General features: G+C 51.5%; 1 protein-coding gene across 1 annotated transcript in view; it reads right to left on the bottom strand.

Annotated features, from left to right (window-relative positions):
• MED27 (mediator complex subunit 27) overlaps positions 1 to 14,555 on the bottom strand; it is a 1,027,121-nt gene that overhangs the window by 362,558 nt on the left and 650,008 nt on the right. Inside the window, exon 4 of the mRNA XM_078646177.1 lies at positions 3,264 to 3,357. Coding sequence (XP_078502303.1) covers positions 3,264 to 3,357 — 94 coding nt within the window. The remainder of the gene's footprint in view (positions 1 to 3,263; positions 3,358 to 14,555) is intronic.

The following is a 14,555-nucleotide window of genomic DNA, read 5'->3' as shown; positions in this document are numbered from 1 at the left end:
CCAGTCTTTTGATCCCCTAGGGGGCCTCAAGGCCACTGGGACAGGAATCCACCTGCAGTCCAAGTGGAGGTGGACAGTCAGATGGACGCGGGAGGACTGCGCACCCCCACCCCCTCGTAAAGCCCCACAGCGAGACCTCAAAAGAGAGCCCTGGCAATCTGATGAGGCGAGCCGTCGGCCGGTCTTGGTGGCCTCCGCTCAGGTGGCTGTGGGGCGTGGATCATGGGCTCTTCCTTCCCTGCGGTCATCCAGCGGCGTGAGTCCCGCCCCTGCCCTTCGGGGTGGGGCTGTGGGGGGGAACAAGCGCCTACCTGTCACCGGATTAATGCATTGCACCGACAGTGGATTACAAAGGGCTCCCTACATCTGGGATACTGACGTCTCTGCCTCGGGGCCCCTGGCGCGCCTTACAAAATCAAAATGAATTGGAGGTTCAGAACCAAAGTTACAGCAAAAAGTTAACTAGAAACATCCGCCCTCTATGGGGTAGTAACTAGGCCTGGGCGGTAAATTCCGTTCCGCTCACGGAATTTGGGTAATTTCGCATTTTGCAGAGAATGCGAAATTGCCCAAAACCCTGCGTTCCGCGGCTTTGCACAATTCTTTGCTTGTTCACATTCTCAAAATGCGTGTTCGTGAGATATTTCCCCCCCCCCCGAGCACGCAAACAGCGACTGCGAACAGGAAAAAAGCATCGCGAACAAGCAATTCCGCATGTTCGTGGAATTTCTGCGTGTTCGCGGAGAATTGCGTAACGCGATTACGCAAATTTCACCCACCCCTAGTAGTAACAGATTAAGTGGCTTCAACTCAGCCCTAAAAGCTTGCGTGAAGAACCTGGCGTGTAAATTGGGGCAGCACTACCCTCCAGTGACCCCAACCTTGGATCCTGTTTGTGGCTTGAGGTGAACAGAAGAAGGCCCAGTCCATGGAAGGTCTTTAGGTATATTTATTCCAAGTTAAGGTCTTGAGCAGAGCCCCACCAGGAGCAGCTTCCTGCTGCTCAACCCATTCTGACAAACTCCACTCACCCAACATGCCACAGCATCACCACACGAACACTCCACAGCATCACCACACGAACACTCCACAGCATCACCACACGAACACTCCACAGCATCACCACACGAACACTCCACAGCATCACCACACGAACACTCCACAGCATCACCACACGAACACTCCACAGCATCACCACACGAACACTCCACAGCATCACCACATCAACATGCCACAGCATCACCACACGAACACTCCACAGCATCACCACATCAACATGCCACAGCATCACCACACCAACACTCCACACTGCACTCACACTGGCTGAGCCGCAGGCACAACACTTCCCCCTTCCTCATATTAAACAAAACACAATGCAAGGGAAACATCCTTTACAACGCAACTTTTACCACGCAGTGCCTTTACGACGCAACTTTTACAACACAAACCATTACAACGCATTGCGCTGGGGGGGCGCTCTAGGTTAGGGAATAGGTTTAATTTACTATCCAACACCTTCCCTACTATCCACGGGGACTGGAGTTGGAAGAGTAAATTAAACTATTCACTATCCAGCGCCCCCCAACGCAAGTCGCTGTAATGACTTGCGTTGTAAAACCTGTGTTGTAAAGGCATGCGTGGTAAAAACAGCGTTGTAAAGGCATGCGATGTAAAAGCATGCGTTGTAATGTCATACATCCCAATGCAATGATCCGAGTGAAAAGCACATCAAAGAGGAAATGGCCTGCATCTGCCTTATGTTGACATTCATGCACACTGCTATTTCTCCTGTGCTTTCCTGCAATGTTGGATGTTCACTTGTAAGCCCACTGTACTGCGTTTCCCTGCTTTTCATTCTGCTGGTTTGCCCTCAACCATTCTCATGTCTTTGCAGTGGTACCTTTTCAGATTTGTGTGCTGGTTATTTTCTCTTCACTCGGTCTCTACTGGAAGAATTCTACCTTTTCCCACACGTGTATCCTTCAATCTGATCTTCCCTTTTCTAATTTTACTATTCTTTATTATCTTTTGATAAATAACTTGGTTGGAAGGTTGAGCTCTTCATTTCTGATTGTAAAGTGCTTTGGAATAGTTTAACTCTGCACCACAGGCCCTCCCTCTAAGGACTCAGCCACCTACCCAGAAGGGAGCCTGGGTGCCCTGGAGAAAGCAGTCCACATCTGGGCGCCAGGTGGACACAACACCACTTATTACCCCCTCTGTCCCACACCTCAGTGCGGCATCACCTGCAGTCCACATCTGGGCGCCAGGTGCACACAACACCACTTATTGCCCCCTCTGTCCCACACCTCAGTGCGGCATCACCTGCAGTCCACATCTGGGCGCCAGGTGCACACAACACCATTCATTGCCCCCTTCGTCCAACACCTCAGTGCGTTATCACCCCAAGTCCACATCTGGGCGCCAGGTGCACAGAACACCATTCATTGCCCCCTTCGTCCAACACCTCAGTGCGTTATCACCCCAAGTCCACATCTGGGCGCCAGGTGCACAGAACACCATTCATTGCCCCCTCCGTCCCACACCTCAGTGCGTTATCACCCCAAGTCCACATCTGGGCGCCAAGTGCACAGAACACCATTCATTGCCCCCTCCGTCCAACACCTCAGTGCGTTATCACCCCAAGTCCACATCTGGGCGCCAAGTGCACAGAACACCATTCATTGCCCCCTTCGTCCAACACCTCAGTGCGTTATCACCCCAAGTCCACATCTGGGCGCCAGGTGCACAGAACACCATTCATTGCCCCCTTCGTCCAACACCTCAGTGCGTTATCACCCCAAGTCCACATCTGGGCGCCAAGTGCACAGAACACCATTCATTGCCCCCTTCGTCCAACACCTCAGTGCGTTATCACCCCAAGTCCACATCTGGGCGCCAAGTGCACAGAACACCATTCATTGCCCCCTTCGTCCAACACCTCAGTGCGTTATCACCCCAAGTCCACATCTGGGCGCCAGGTGCACACAACACCATTCATTGCCCCCTCCGTCCCACACCTCAGTGCGTTATCACCCCAAGTCCACATCTGGGCGCCAAGTGCACAGAACACCATTCATTGCCCCCTTCGTCCAACACCTCAGTGCGTTATCACCCCAAGTCCACATCTGGGCGCCAGGTGCACAGAACACCATTCATTGCCCCCTCCGTCCCACACCTCAGTGCGGTATCACGGAGCCCACCTGTGGGCCAGGTGGGCACCCCCATTCGTTGCCCCCTCCGTCCCACCCGCAGCCACTTACCAGGAGGATTGCGGAGGTGCCGTTGGGCCTGGTGAGCTGGATGGACATCTCTGGAAACATCCTGTCGATTCGACTGATGACGTCATCAACATACCTAATGGGAAGAAAGGAAACATGGACTATTAATTGCACCTGATCTTTGGGCTTTGCATAGAGTCTGTTGATGCAATAAATGTCGCATACAGTGATCATGAGCATCGCTTTGAAAAAGTCAGAGTATTTCCGCCCTTTACACCACAGTCCCCTTGAACAACCTGCACGAGGGAAGCACGGCGCATCTGTCAGGTGTGCTGTCTCAGCGCGTTCTCCTCTGCAAGCTCAAACATTGACAGCGGTTTTGGGACCCATCTTACAGCACAGATCCAAGAACTAGGGTCTTTGAAGTGAATGTATGACGTTACAACGAATTCCGTTGCAACGCATGCCTTTACCACGCATGCGTTACAACGGAATTCGTTATCCACGCATAACATTTACCTCGATTGCTTGCGTGGTGACGTCATACGTCGTTAAGAGAAAGCGGAAGTTTATTTTCCGATTTCTCTTAAACGACGCTGAATAAATACATAACCCGACGTGACTTCAGGTGAGTTTTTTTTTGGGGGGGGGGGAGACCCCCCCCAATCCCCTTTTTTTTACTTTTTACCTTTACCACATATACCTTTACTACAAACCTCGTAGTAAAGGTAGGGAAACGGCTTTTACAACGAAGCCGTTTCCCCGAACTCTTTAACCACGCATGCAGTACAACGCATGCGTGGTTACCACTAATGCCTTTACCACGCATACCTTTACTACGATGTTTGTAGTAAAGGCATATGTGGTAAAGGTAAAAAGAAAAAAAGGGGGGCTTGGGGGGGTCTCCCCCCCAAATAAAACAACTCACCATAAGTCACATCGGCGTCAGCGTCGTTTAAGAGAAATCGGAAAAAAAATGCCGTTTTCTCTTAACGACGTATGACGTCACCACGCAATTATTCGAGGAAAAGTTTATCCGTGGTAAACGAATTCCGTTGTAACGCATGCGTGGTAAAGGCATGCGTTGCAACGGAATTCGTTGTATCATCATATATTCGTAAAGGTATGCGTGGTAAAGGCTTTCGTGGTTAACGATTTCGTGGAAACGGCTTCGTTGTAGAGGCCGTTTCCCCTTTGGAGTGACTTCAGCACGGACAGTAGATGTTAAAGCTGTACTAAGTGCTCTGCTGTTTGACCTTTGCCCTCTAGTAATACATGTGTGAATGTAAGTTTGTGGCTACAGTTCTTTCAATAACACGTTTTACTGGCCACGCCCATGTTTCACAAGCATTCATGACCATGAGAGCCATGCATGTGAAGGATGACGTCAAAGGGGGGGGGGCTTCCCCAATCCCTTCAGAGACCACCAAACTCAACATCTGCCCTGGTGAAAGCCCAACAGAGAGGGCAAGGGTGGAGACGAGCTGCACGAGACTGGTCAGCCACACCCTCCTTCTTACACAGCAGAGCTCGACGGCCACAGCTCTTACGCAATGGAGCGCGTTCAATGTGTTTCATTGAGAGATACATTGGGCCAGGGTTCAAAGGTCCCCAGATGTGCCTTGAGCCTGGTCTGGTCGACAGCCAGGCACCCCAGGGGCCGGCAATCAAATGGTATATGGTCAGGAAACCATGTCATGGTAGATATCAAAACTTATCTGTGGACAGGACACGTGTCAGGAAAAGCACACCATGGGCTTTTAAGTCATTCACAGAAATAGTGGACTAATTAAACAATCATTGGCAAAGCCAATAGCTCTCAACTTGACCTATTGGTTTTGCCAATGGTTTGCAGCAGGGATACTCAAAGGGAAGCCCTCCTGGCCTATACATGCATACCCCCTCCAGCCCCCAATCAATAGCAGCACTGGGCTGCTGCTATCTCGACTCAGCACGAACATGAAACATATTTTAAACAAACAGGCAAGTGTTTATTTAAAGGTTAATTGAAGTTAAGTAAAAGAAGTATCTATAGTTCTCCTGCACATCTTAACTTTGGGGACCCTTTCATTTTCAAAGCCTTCTCGCAGCAAAGGTAAATAGAAGTTTAGAAATATGTATTCACCCCCCACACTGACAACAAAGCCAATAGTCAACTGAGAGGCGCGTCAGTTGTTATGCGCACTCTGTGGGTGGGCTGGGTTACGATGATCCATGATATATTATAATATAGCGTTCCCACACTTATTTTACCGGGGGGACGCCGCCCCCCCCCCCCGCCAAACAGCTGGACTTACTCTTTGGCCTCTCTGGGAGGAGGAGCTCAGCACCTTTTGTGACGTCACTTCCTGTTGTGACGTCACTTCCGGTGACAGCGTCCCCCCACTTCTTTTTTTTACGACTTGTGCCCTGGCCAACATTGTACATCACCACCACCTGAGGATACTAAAGGGCCAACAGGCTAGGGTTAAACTAATAGGGAAGAGCGAAAGAGGGTGGATGGCAAACCAAGATAGAACAATACAATTACATCAGAAGGCAAGCCAACCAATGGGAAGCAAATGAGAGTGACAATAAAACCAACCAATGGTAAGCAGTGGGCGTTCCCTAAACCCACTGTACCTTTTCAGTATACTCTCATGAGGCTTTCGGTCAGGGAGACACACAAAACTGCTGATTTCGATGTTTTCAGGTTGCAGTGGGGAGTTTTTACTCTGCAGAGGAAGTGGGTGGCGGTCTCCATGCTAAAGTCCCTACTGTAGACTGTCATACAGAGGAAGGTTTGCATTCGGAGGGCTGAAAATTACCATGAAGTTAAGACTATTATAGATGGCATAATAGTACATGAATACCATTTTAGCTAAAAAAATAAATAAACTCGTTCCAGGTCAGGCGCGCCTTAGATAGGCATGCGCATTTAAGAATTTAAGAGAAGAAACAAAAATTAAAAGGAGCCTCGGCTTGTTCATTCAAAGAATAAAACATTGAGAGTGTTCAAATGATAAACTAAACATAAGATGCGCTTCTTTACAAGTAGCCCTTGAGTCTTGTGGCATCTAGCCTCACCTCTAGGCCAGCCACCAACAAGGGGACTTTGTACACGGCATATATTTGTATATTTTATAAACGATAACAAACAAAAATACATATTTGATTTGCCCGCTTTAAAAAAAAAACGCCCTATGCATCAGTAAAAGGCTACTGTTGCCTTAACCAAACCGAAAATAGCCTTTGCTTTCCCTGGTAATGGGACAACGTTTACTACGTGGAAAGCCATATGTTCTTTTTGCCGGTGGTGCCCAGTACGGACAGGGCCACTGGAATGATGCGATTCAGCAGTCGCTTTTGTTTTTACATGATTATGGATTTGCCACATTTACCAAATAATCTATCACCTGCAGATTTGAACCCCCCAAAATGTTTTTTTTGCTCAAACAGATCAAAAGTTAGCACAAAAGAGGCGACGTGTTTGTGTTCAGTGAAAGGCCCTTCACAAAGGTTAACTGGTCATCTATTAATTAGTTCTTTATTTGTGTTTTTAATTGTTAAACTGGTAGTAATGAGGTGAAATCTTGGCCTAGACAGTATTGCCATGTGTAAAAATGACAAAACAATCAAGTAATAGTAACAAAGAATGAGCGCATGACACCGCATAATTTGCCTTTCCTTGCCGCATAATTTAGTCCACAATCTGGTGCTCCTCTGTCGCGTAAATTTGGCGGTCCTGAGCACGGCCGTTTGCACCACCTTCCCTTAAAGTGCTGAGTTCTAAGGTGTCGAGCGTTAAGTGTCACCACCTTCCCTGGAAGTGCTGAGTTCTAAGGTGTCGAGCGTTAAGTGTCACCACCTTCCCTGGAAGTGCTGAGTTCTAAGGTGTCGAGCGTTGTGTCACCACCTTCCCTGAAAGTGCTGAGTTCTAAGGTGTCGAGCGTTAAGTGTCACAACCTTCCCTGGAAGTGCTGAGTTCTAAGGTGTCGAGCGTTGTGTCACCACCTTCCCTGGAAGTGCTGAGTTATAAGGTGTCGAGCGTTAAGTGTCACCACCTTCCCTGGAAGTGCTGAGTTCTAAGGTGTCGAGCGTTGTGTCACCACCTTCCCTGGAAGTGCTGAGTTCTAAGGTGTCGAGCGTTAAGTGTCACCACCTTCCCTGAAAGTGCTGAGTTATAAGGTGTCGAGCGTTAAGTGTCACCACCTTCCCTGAAAGTGCTGAGTTCTAAGGTGTCGAGCGTTAAGTGTCACCACCTTCCCTGGAAGTGCTGAGTTCTAAGGTGTCGAGCGTTAAGTGTCACCACCTTCCCTGAAAGTGCTGAGTTCTAAGGTGTCGAGCGTTGTGCTGAGTTCTAAGGTGTCGAGCGTTAAGTGTCACCACCTTCCCTGAAAGTGCTGAGTTCTAAGGTGTCGAGCGTTGTGCTGAGTTCTAAGGTGTCGAGCGTTAACTGTCACCACCTTCCCTGGAAGTGCTGAGTTCTAAGGTGTCGAGCGTTAAGTGTCACCACCTTCCCTGGAAGTGCTGAGTTCTAAGGTGTCGAGCGTTAAGTGTCACCACCTTCCCTGGAAGTGCTGAGTTCTAAGGTGTCGAGCGTTAAGTGCTGAGTTCTAAGGTGTCGAGCGTTAAGTGCTGAGTTCTAAGGTGTCGAGCGTTAACTGTCACCACCTTCCGTGAAAGTGCTGAGTTCTAAGGTGTCGAGCGTTAAGTGTCACCGCCGTCCCTGAAAGTGCTGAGTTCTAAGGTGTCGAGCGTTAACTGTCACCACCTTCCGTGAAAGTGCTGAGTTCTAAGGTGTCGAGCGTTAAGTGTCACCGCCGTCCCTGAAAGTGCTGAGTTCTAAGGTGTCGAGCGTTGTGCTGAGTTCTAAGGTGTCGAGCGTTAACTGTCACCACCTTCCCTGGAAGTGCTGAGTTCTAAGGTGTCGAGCGTTAAGTGTCACCACCTTCCCTGGAAGTGCTGAGTTCTAAGGTGTCGAGCGTTAAGTGTCACCACCTTCCCTGGAAGTGCTGAGTTCTAAGGTGTCGAGCGTTAAGTGCTGAGTTCTAAGGTGTCGAGCGTTAAGTGCTGAGTTCTAAGGTGTCGAGCGTTAACTGTCACCACCTTCCGTGAAAGTGCTGAGTTCTAAGGTGTCGAGCGTTAAGTGTCACCGCCGTCCCTGAAAGTGCTGAGTTCTAAGGTGTCGAGCGTTAACTGTCACCACCTTCCCTGAAAGTGCTGAGTTATAAGGTGTCGAGCGTTAAGTGTCACCGCCGTCCCTGAAAGTGCTGAGTTCTAAGGTGTCGAGCGTTAAGTGTCACCACCTTCTCTGTAGTGCTGAGTGTCTGCGCCCCCGGCGGTGGCCCAGGGGCGGCTGCTTGCTGCGGTTTGGCAAGACTTCTTGCAGCCGCTGCGGTGGGGTGCCTCACCAGCGCTGCTGCCTGGCAGTGCCCCTCCAGCAGAAAGCGCTGCCAGGCTGCCCAGAAGCAGAGGGCACTGCTAACCATATGCTGATGAGGGCCGAAGGACTTTTTCATGGCCGATGCCCGATCGATACCCGTCATGGCCCTGGACAACAGGATGCAAATGAGGCTGCGGGGAAAATGGGAAAAATCGCCCGGTGAAGGATTCTGCTGGTTAAGTTTGTCGGGAATTAAAATAAAATCAGTTGGTGGGATAAAAAAGGCCAAGTCTGAGATTGAAGCGTGAATTGGAGGCGCCGCATCAAACCAGGGTCCCACGCAGAGGCCGCAAGGGGGTCACACCCAGAGGTGCGCCCTGAAGGTCGGCACAACACCTGGCTTGTTAAAGAAACGACGCACAACACAAGAGCAAAACCCCTGGCATTGCACGGCTTACCAAAGCGCCCAGAGGCCCTACTCTAAATCCAAGGCAGGGCACTGCTGCTAAAACAGCCTTCACCCTCTCTCTGCCCAGTCACTTTACAGGAAGCCACACCCACCGAAACTTCCAGAAGTCTGACCTTATGCAGAGCCTGCCTCCCTTCTGGAAGGACTCTGCAGGAAGCCACGCCCACTGAAACTTCCAGGAGTCTGTCCTTATGCAGATCCTGCCCCCCTTCTGTAAGGTCTCTGCAAGAAGCCACGCCCACTGAAACTTCCAGGAGTCTGTCCTTATGCAGAGTCTGCCTCCCTTCTGAAAGGTCTCAGCAGGAAGCCACGCCCACTGAAACTTCCAGGAGTCTGACCTTATGCAGAGCCTGCCTCCCTTCTGAAAGGTCTCTGCAGGAAGCCACGCCCACTGAACCGTACAGGAGTCTGACCTTATGCAGAGCCTGCCTCCCTTCTGAAAGGTCTCAGCAGGAAGCCACGCCCACTGAAACTTCCAGGAGTCTGTCCTTATGCAGAGTCTGCCTCCCTTCTGAAAGGTCTCAGCAGGAAGCCACGCCCACTGAAACTTCCAGGAGTCTGTCCTTATGCAGAGTCTGCCTCCCTTCTGTAAGGTCTCTGCAAGAAGCCACGCCCACTGAAACTTCCAGGAGTCTGTCCTTATGCAGATCCTGCCCCCCTTCTGTAAGGTCTCTGCAAGAAGCCACGCCCACTGAAACTTCCAGGAGTCTGTCCTTATGCAGAGTCTGCCTCCCTTCTGAAAGGTCTCAGCAGGAAGCCACGCCCACTGAAACTTCCAGGAGTGCAGAACCAGCCTTGCTTCCGGGAGGTCTCTACAGGTAGTAACATAACGTACGGAAACTTCCAGAAGTCCAAGCTTCTGCAGAGGTACCCTCCCTCGCCTATGGAAGCTTCCAGAAGTCTGGCCTTCTCCAGAGCCTGCCTTCCTTCCGGTAGGTCTCTATCTCTGCAGTACGGGGTGCTGGTTCGCATCGCTCCGCTCTCAGCGCTCACTCCGACTAAAGTGTGGCCCTCTGCACGTCACTGTCAACCTACCACTGCCATGTGCTTGAAGAGCAAGGCCTAGAGCAGAAGTGAGAACACCGAGCCACGCATTAACAACGGCCCCCACTCCCGGCTGACACAACAAGCAGGGGGACTGCATCACACAGCACAACAACATGACGTGCTGGACGCAACATGCCGTGCTTGCACCTCCACCCACTTGCGGGCTCACGAGTCCGAACAGACTATCTGTAGAACTGAAGCAAAGTACTAAACTCTTCCGTGAACACGGATCCCTTCACGCGCTCGCTAGCACCACGGAGAGACGGCCAGTGTCACCAATGAAAAGCCACCAACATCTCTGTCCAGGCAGCACCACCGAGAGGGCCAGTGTAACCAATGAAAAGCCACCAACATCTGTCCAGGCAGCACCACCGAGAGGGCCAGTGTAACCAATGAAAAGCCACCAACATCTGTCCAGGCAGCACCACCGAGAGGGCCAGTGTAACCAATGAAAAGCCACCAACATCTGTCCAGGCAGTACTGTCATCAGGCTTTCAGCACCACGGAGAGGGCCAGTGTAACCCATGAAAAGCCATCAACATCTGTCCAGGCAGTACATTCACCAGGCTTCGATCACCACGGAGAGGGCCAGTGTAACCAATGAAAAGCCACCAACATCTGTCCAGGCAGCACCACCGAGAGGGCCAGTGTAACCAATGAAAAGCCACCAACATCTGTCTAGGCAGCACCACCGAGAGGGCCAGTGTAACCAATGAAAAGCCACCAACATCTGTCCAGGCAGCACCACCGAGAGGGCCAGTGTAACCAATGAAAAGCCACCAACATCTGTCCAGGCAGCACCACCGAGAGGGCCAGTGTAACCAATGAAAAGCCACCAACATCTGTCCAGGCAGTACTGTCATCAGGCTTTCAGCACCACGGAGAGGGCCAGTGTAACCCATGAAAAGCCATCAACATCTGTCCAGGCAGTACCGTCACCAGGCTTCGATCACCACGGAGAGGGCCAGTGTAACCAATGAAAAGCCACCAACATCTGTCCAGGCAGCACCACCGAGAGGGCCAGTATAACCAATGAAAAGCCACCAACATCTGTCCAGGCAGCACCACCGAGAGGGCCAGTGTAACCAATGAAAAGCCACCAACATCTGTCTAGGCAGCACCACCGAGAGGGCCAGTGTAACCAATGAAAAGCCACCAACATCTATCCAGGCAGCACCACCGAGAGGGCCAGTGTAACCAATGAAAAGCCACCAACATCTGTCCAGGCAGCACCACCGAGAGGGCCAGTGTAACCAATGAAAAGCCTTCAACATCTGTCCAGGCAGTACTGTCATCAGGCTTTCAGCACCACGGAGAGGGCCAGTGTAACCCATGAAAAGCCATCAACATCTGTCCAGGCAGTACCGTCACCAGGCTTCGATCACCACGGAGAGGGCCAGTGTAACCAATGAAAAGCCACCAACATCTGTCCAGGCAGCACCACCGAGAGGGCCAGTGTAACCAATGAAAAGCCTTCAACATCTGTCCAGACAGTACTGTCATCAGGCTTTCAGCACCACGGAGAGGGCCAGTGTAACCCATGAAAAGCCATCAACATCTGTCCAGGCAGTACCGTCACCAGGCTTCGATCACCACGGAGAGGGCCAGTGTAACCAATGAAAAGCCACCAACATCTGTCCAGGCAGCACCACCGAGAGGGCCAGTGTAACCAATGAAAAGCCACCAACATCTGTCTAGGCAGCACCACCGAGAGGGCCAGTGTAACCAATGAAAAGCCACCAACATCTGTCCAGGCAGCACCACCGAGAGGGCCAGTGTAACCAATGAAAAGCCACCAACATCTGTCCAGGCAGCACCACCGAGAGGGCCAGTGTAACCAATGAAAAGCCACCAACATCTGTCCAGGCAGCACCACCGAGAGGGCCAGTGTAACCAATGAAAAGCCACCAACATCTGTCTAGGCAGCACCACCGAGAGGGCCAGTGTAACCAATGAAAAGCCACCAACATCTGTCCAGGCAGCACCACCGAGAGGGCCAGTGTAACCAATGAAAAGCCACCAACATCTGTCCAGGCAGCACCACCGAGAGGGCCAGTGTAACCAATGAAAAGCCTTCAACATCTGTCCAGGCAGTACTGTCATCAGGCTTTCAGCACCACGGAGAGGGCCAGTGTAACCCATGAAAAGCCATCAACATCTGTCCAGGCAGTACCGTCACCAGGCTTCGATCACCACGGAGAGGGCCAGTGTAACCAATGAAAAGCCACCAACATCTGTCCAGGCAGCACCACCGAGAGGGCCAGTGTAACCAATGAAAAGCCACCAACATCTGTCCAGGCAGCACCACCGAGAGGGCCAGTGTAACCAATGAAAAGCCACCAACATCTGTCTAGGCAGCACCACCGAGAGGGCCAGTGTAACCAATGAAAAGCCACCAACATCTGTCCAGGCAGCACCACCGAGAGGGCCAGTGTAACCAATGAAAAGCCACCAACATCTGTCCAGGCAGCACCACCGAGAGGGCCAGTGTAACCAATGAAAAGCCTTCAACATCTGTCCAGGCAGTACTGTCATCAGGCTTTCAGCACCACGGAGAGGGCCAGTGTAACCCATGAAAAGCCATCAACATCTGTCCAGGCAGTACCGTCACCAGGCTTCGATCACCACGGAGAGGGCCAGTGTAACCAATGAAAAGCCACCAACATCTGTCCAGGCAGCACCACCGAGAGGGCCAGTGTAACCAATGAAAAGCCTTCAACATCTGTCCAGACAGTACTGTCATCAGGCTTTCAGCACCACGGAGAGGGCCAGTGTAACCAATGAAAAGCCATCAACATCTGTCCAGGCAGCACCACGGAGAGGGCCAGTGTAACCAATGAAAAGCCATCAACATCTGTCCAGGCAGCACCACGGAGAGGGCCAGTGTCACCAATGAAAAGCCATCAACATCTGTCCAGGCAGCACCACGGAGAGGGCCAGTGTCACCAATGAAAAGCCATCAACATCTGTCCAGGCAGTACCACGGAGAGGGCCAGTGTAACCAATGAAAAGCCATCAACATCTGTCCAGGCAGCACCACGGAGAGGGCCAGTGTAACCAATGAAAAGCCTTCAACATCTGCCAGGCAGCACCACGGAGAGGGCCAGTGTAACCAATGAAAAGCCATCAACATCTGTCCAGGCAGCACCACGGAGAGGGCCAGTGTAACCAATGAAAAGCCATCAACATCTGTCCAGGCAGCACCACGGAGAGGGCCAGTGTAACCATTGAAAAGCCATCAACATCTGTCCAGGCAGCACCACGGAGAGGGCCAGTGTAACCAATGAAAAGCCATCAACATCTGTCCAGGCAGCACCACCGAGAGGGCCAGTGTAACCAATGAAAAGCCTTCAACATCTGCCAGGCAGTACCGTCATCAGGCTTCGGGTATCACGGAGAGGACCAGTGTAACCAATGAACAGCCTTCAACATCTGTCCAGGCAGCACCACGGAGAGGGCCAGTGTAACCAATGAACAGCCTTCAACATCTGTCCAGGCAGCACCACGGAGAGGGCCAGTGTCACCAATGAAAAGCCATCAACATCTGTCCAGGCAGCACCACTGAGAGGGCCAGTGTAACCAATGAAAAGCCATCAACATCTGTCCAGGCAGCAACACGGAGAGGGCCAGTGTAACCAATGAAAAGCCTTCAACATCTGTCCAGGCAGTACCGTCATCAGGCTTCGGGTATCACGGAGAGGGCCAGTGTAACCAATGAAAAGCCTTCAACATCTGTCCAGGCAACACCACGGAGAGGGCCAGTGTAACCAATGAAAAGCCTTCAACATCTGCCAGGCAGTACCGGCATCAGGCTTTCAGCACCACGGAGAGGGCCAGTGTAACCAATGAAAAGTCTTCAACATCTGTCCAGGCAGTACCGTCATCAGGCTTCGGGAATCACGGAGAGGGCCAGTGTCACCAAAGAAAAGCCTTCAACATCTGTCCAGGCAGTACCGTCATCAGGCTTTCAGCACCACGGAGAGGGCCAGTGTAACCAATGAAAAGCCTTCAACATCTGTCCAGGCAGTACCGTCATCAGGCTTTCAGCACCTCGGAGAGACGGCCAGTGTAACCAATTAGCAGCCACCAACATCTGTCCAGGCAGCACCACGGAGAGCGCCAGTGTAACCAATGAAAAGCCATCAACATCTGTCCAGGCAGCACCACGGAGAGGGCCAGTGTAACCAATGAAAAGCCTTCAACATCTGCCAGGCAGTACCGTCATCAGGCTTTCAGCACCACGGAGAGGGCCAGTGTAACCAATGAAAAGCCATCAACATCTGTCCAGGCAGCACCACGGAGAGGGCCAGTGTAACCAATGAAAAGCCTTCAACATCTGCCAGGCAGTACCGTCATCAGGCTTTCAGCACCACGGAGAGGGCCAGTGTAACCAATGAAAAGCCTTCAACATCTGTCCAGGCAGTACCGTCATCAGGCTTTCAGCACCTCGGAG

Source organism: Lissotriton helveticus, chromosome 5_1, assembly GCF_964261635.1.
Source record: "Lissotriton helveticus chromosome 5_1, aLisHel1.1, whole genome shotgun sequence".
NCBI classification, from domain to species: domain Eukaryota; kingdom Metazoa; phylum Chordata; class Amphibia; order Caudata; family Salamandridae; genus Lissotriton; species Lissotriton helveticus.
This window is presented reverse-complemented; position numbering and strand designations above follow the sequence as displayed.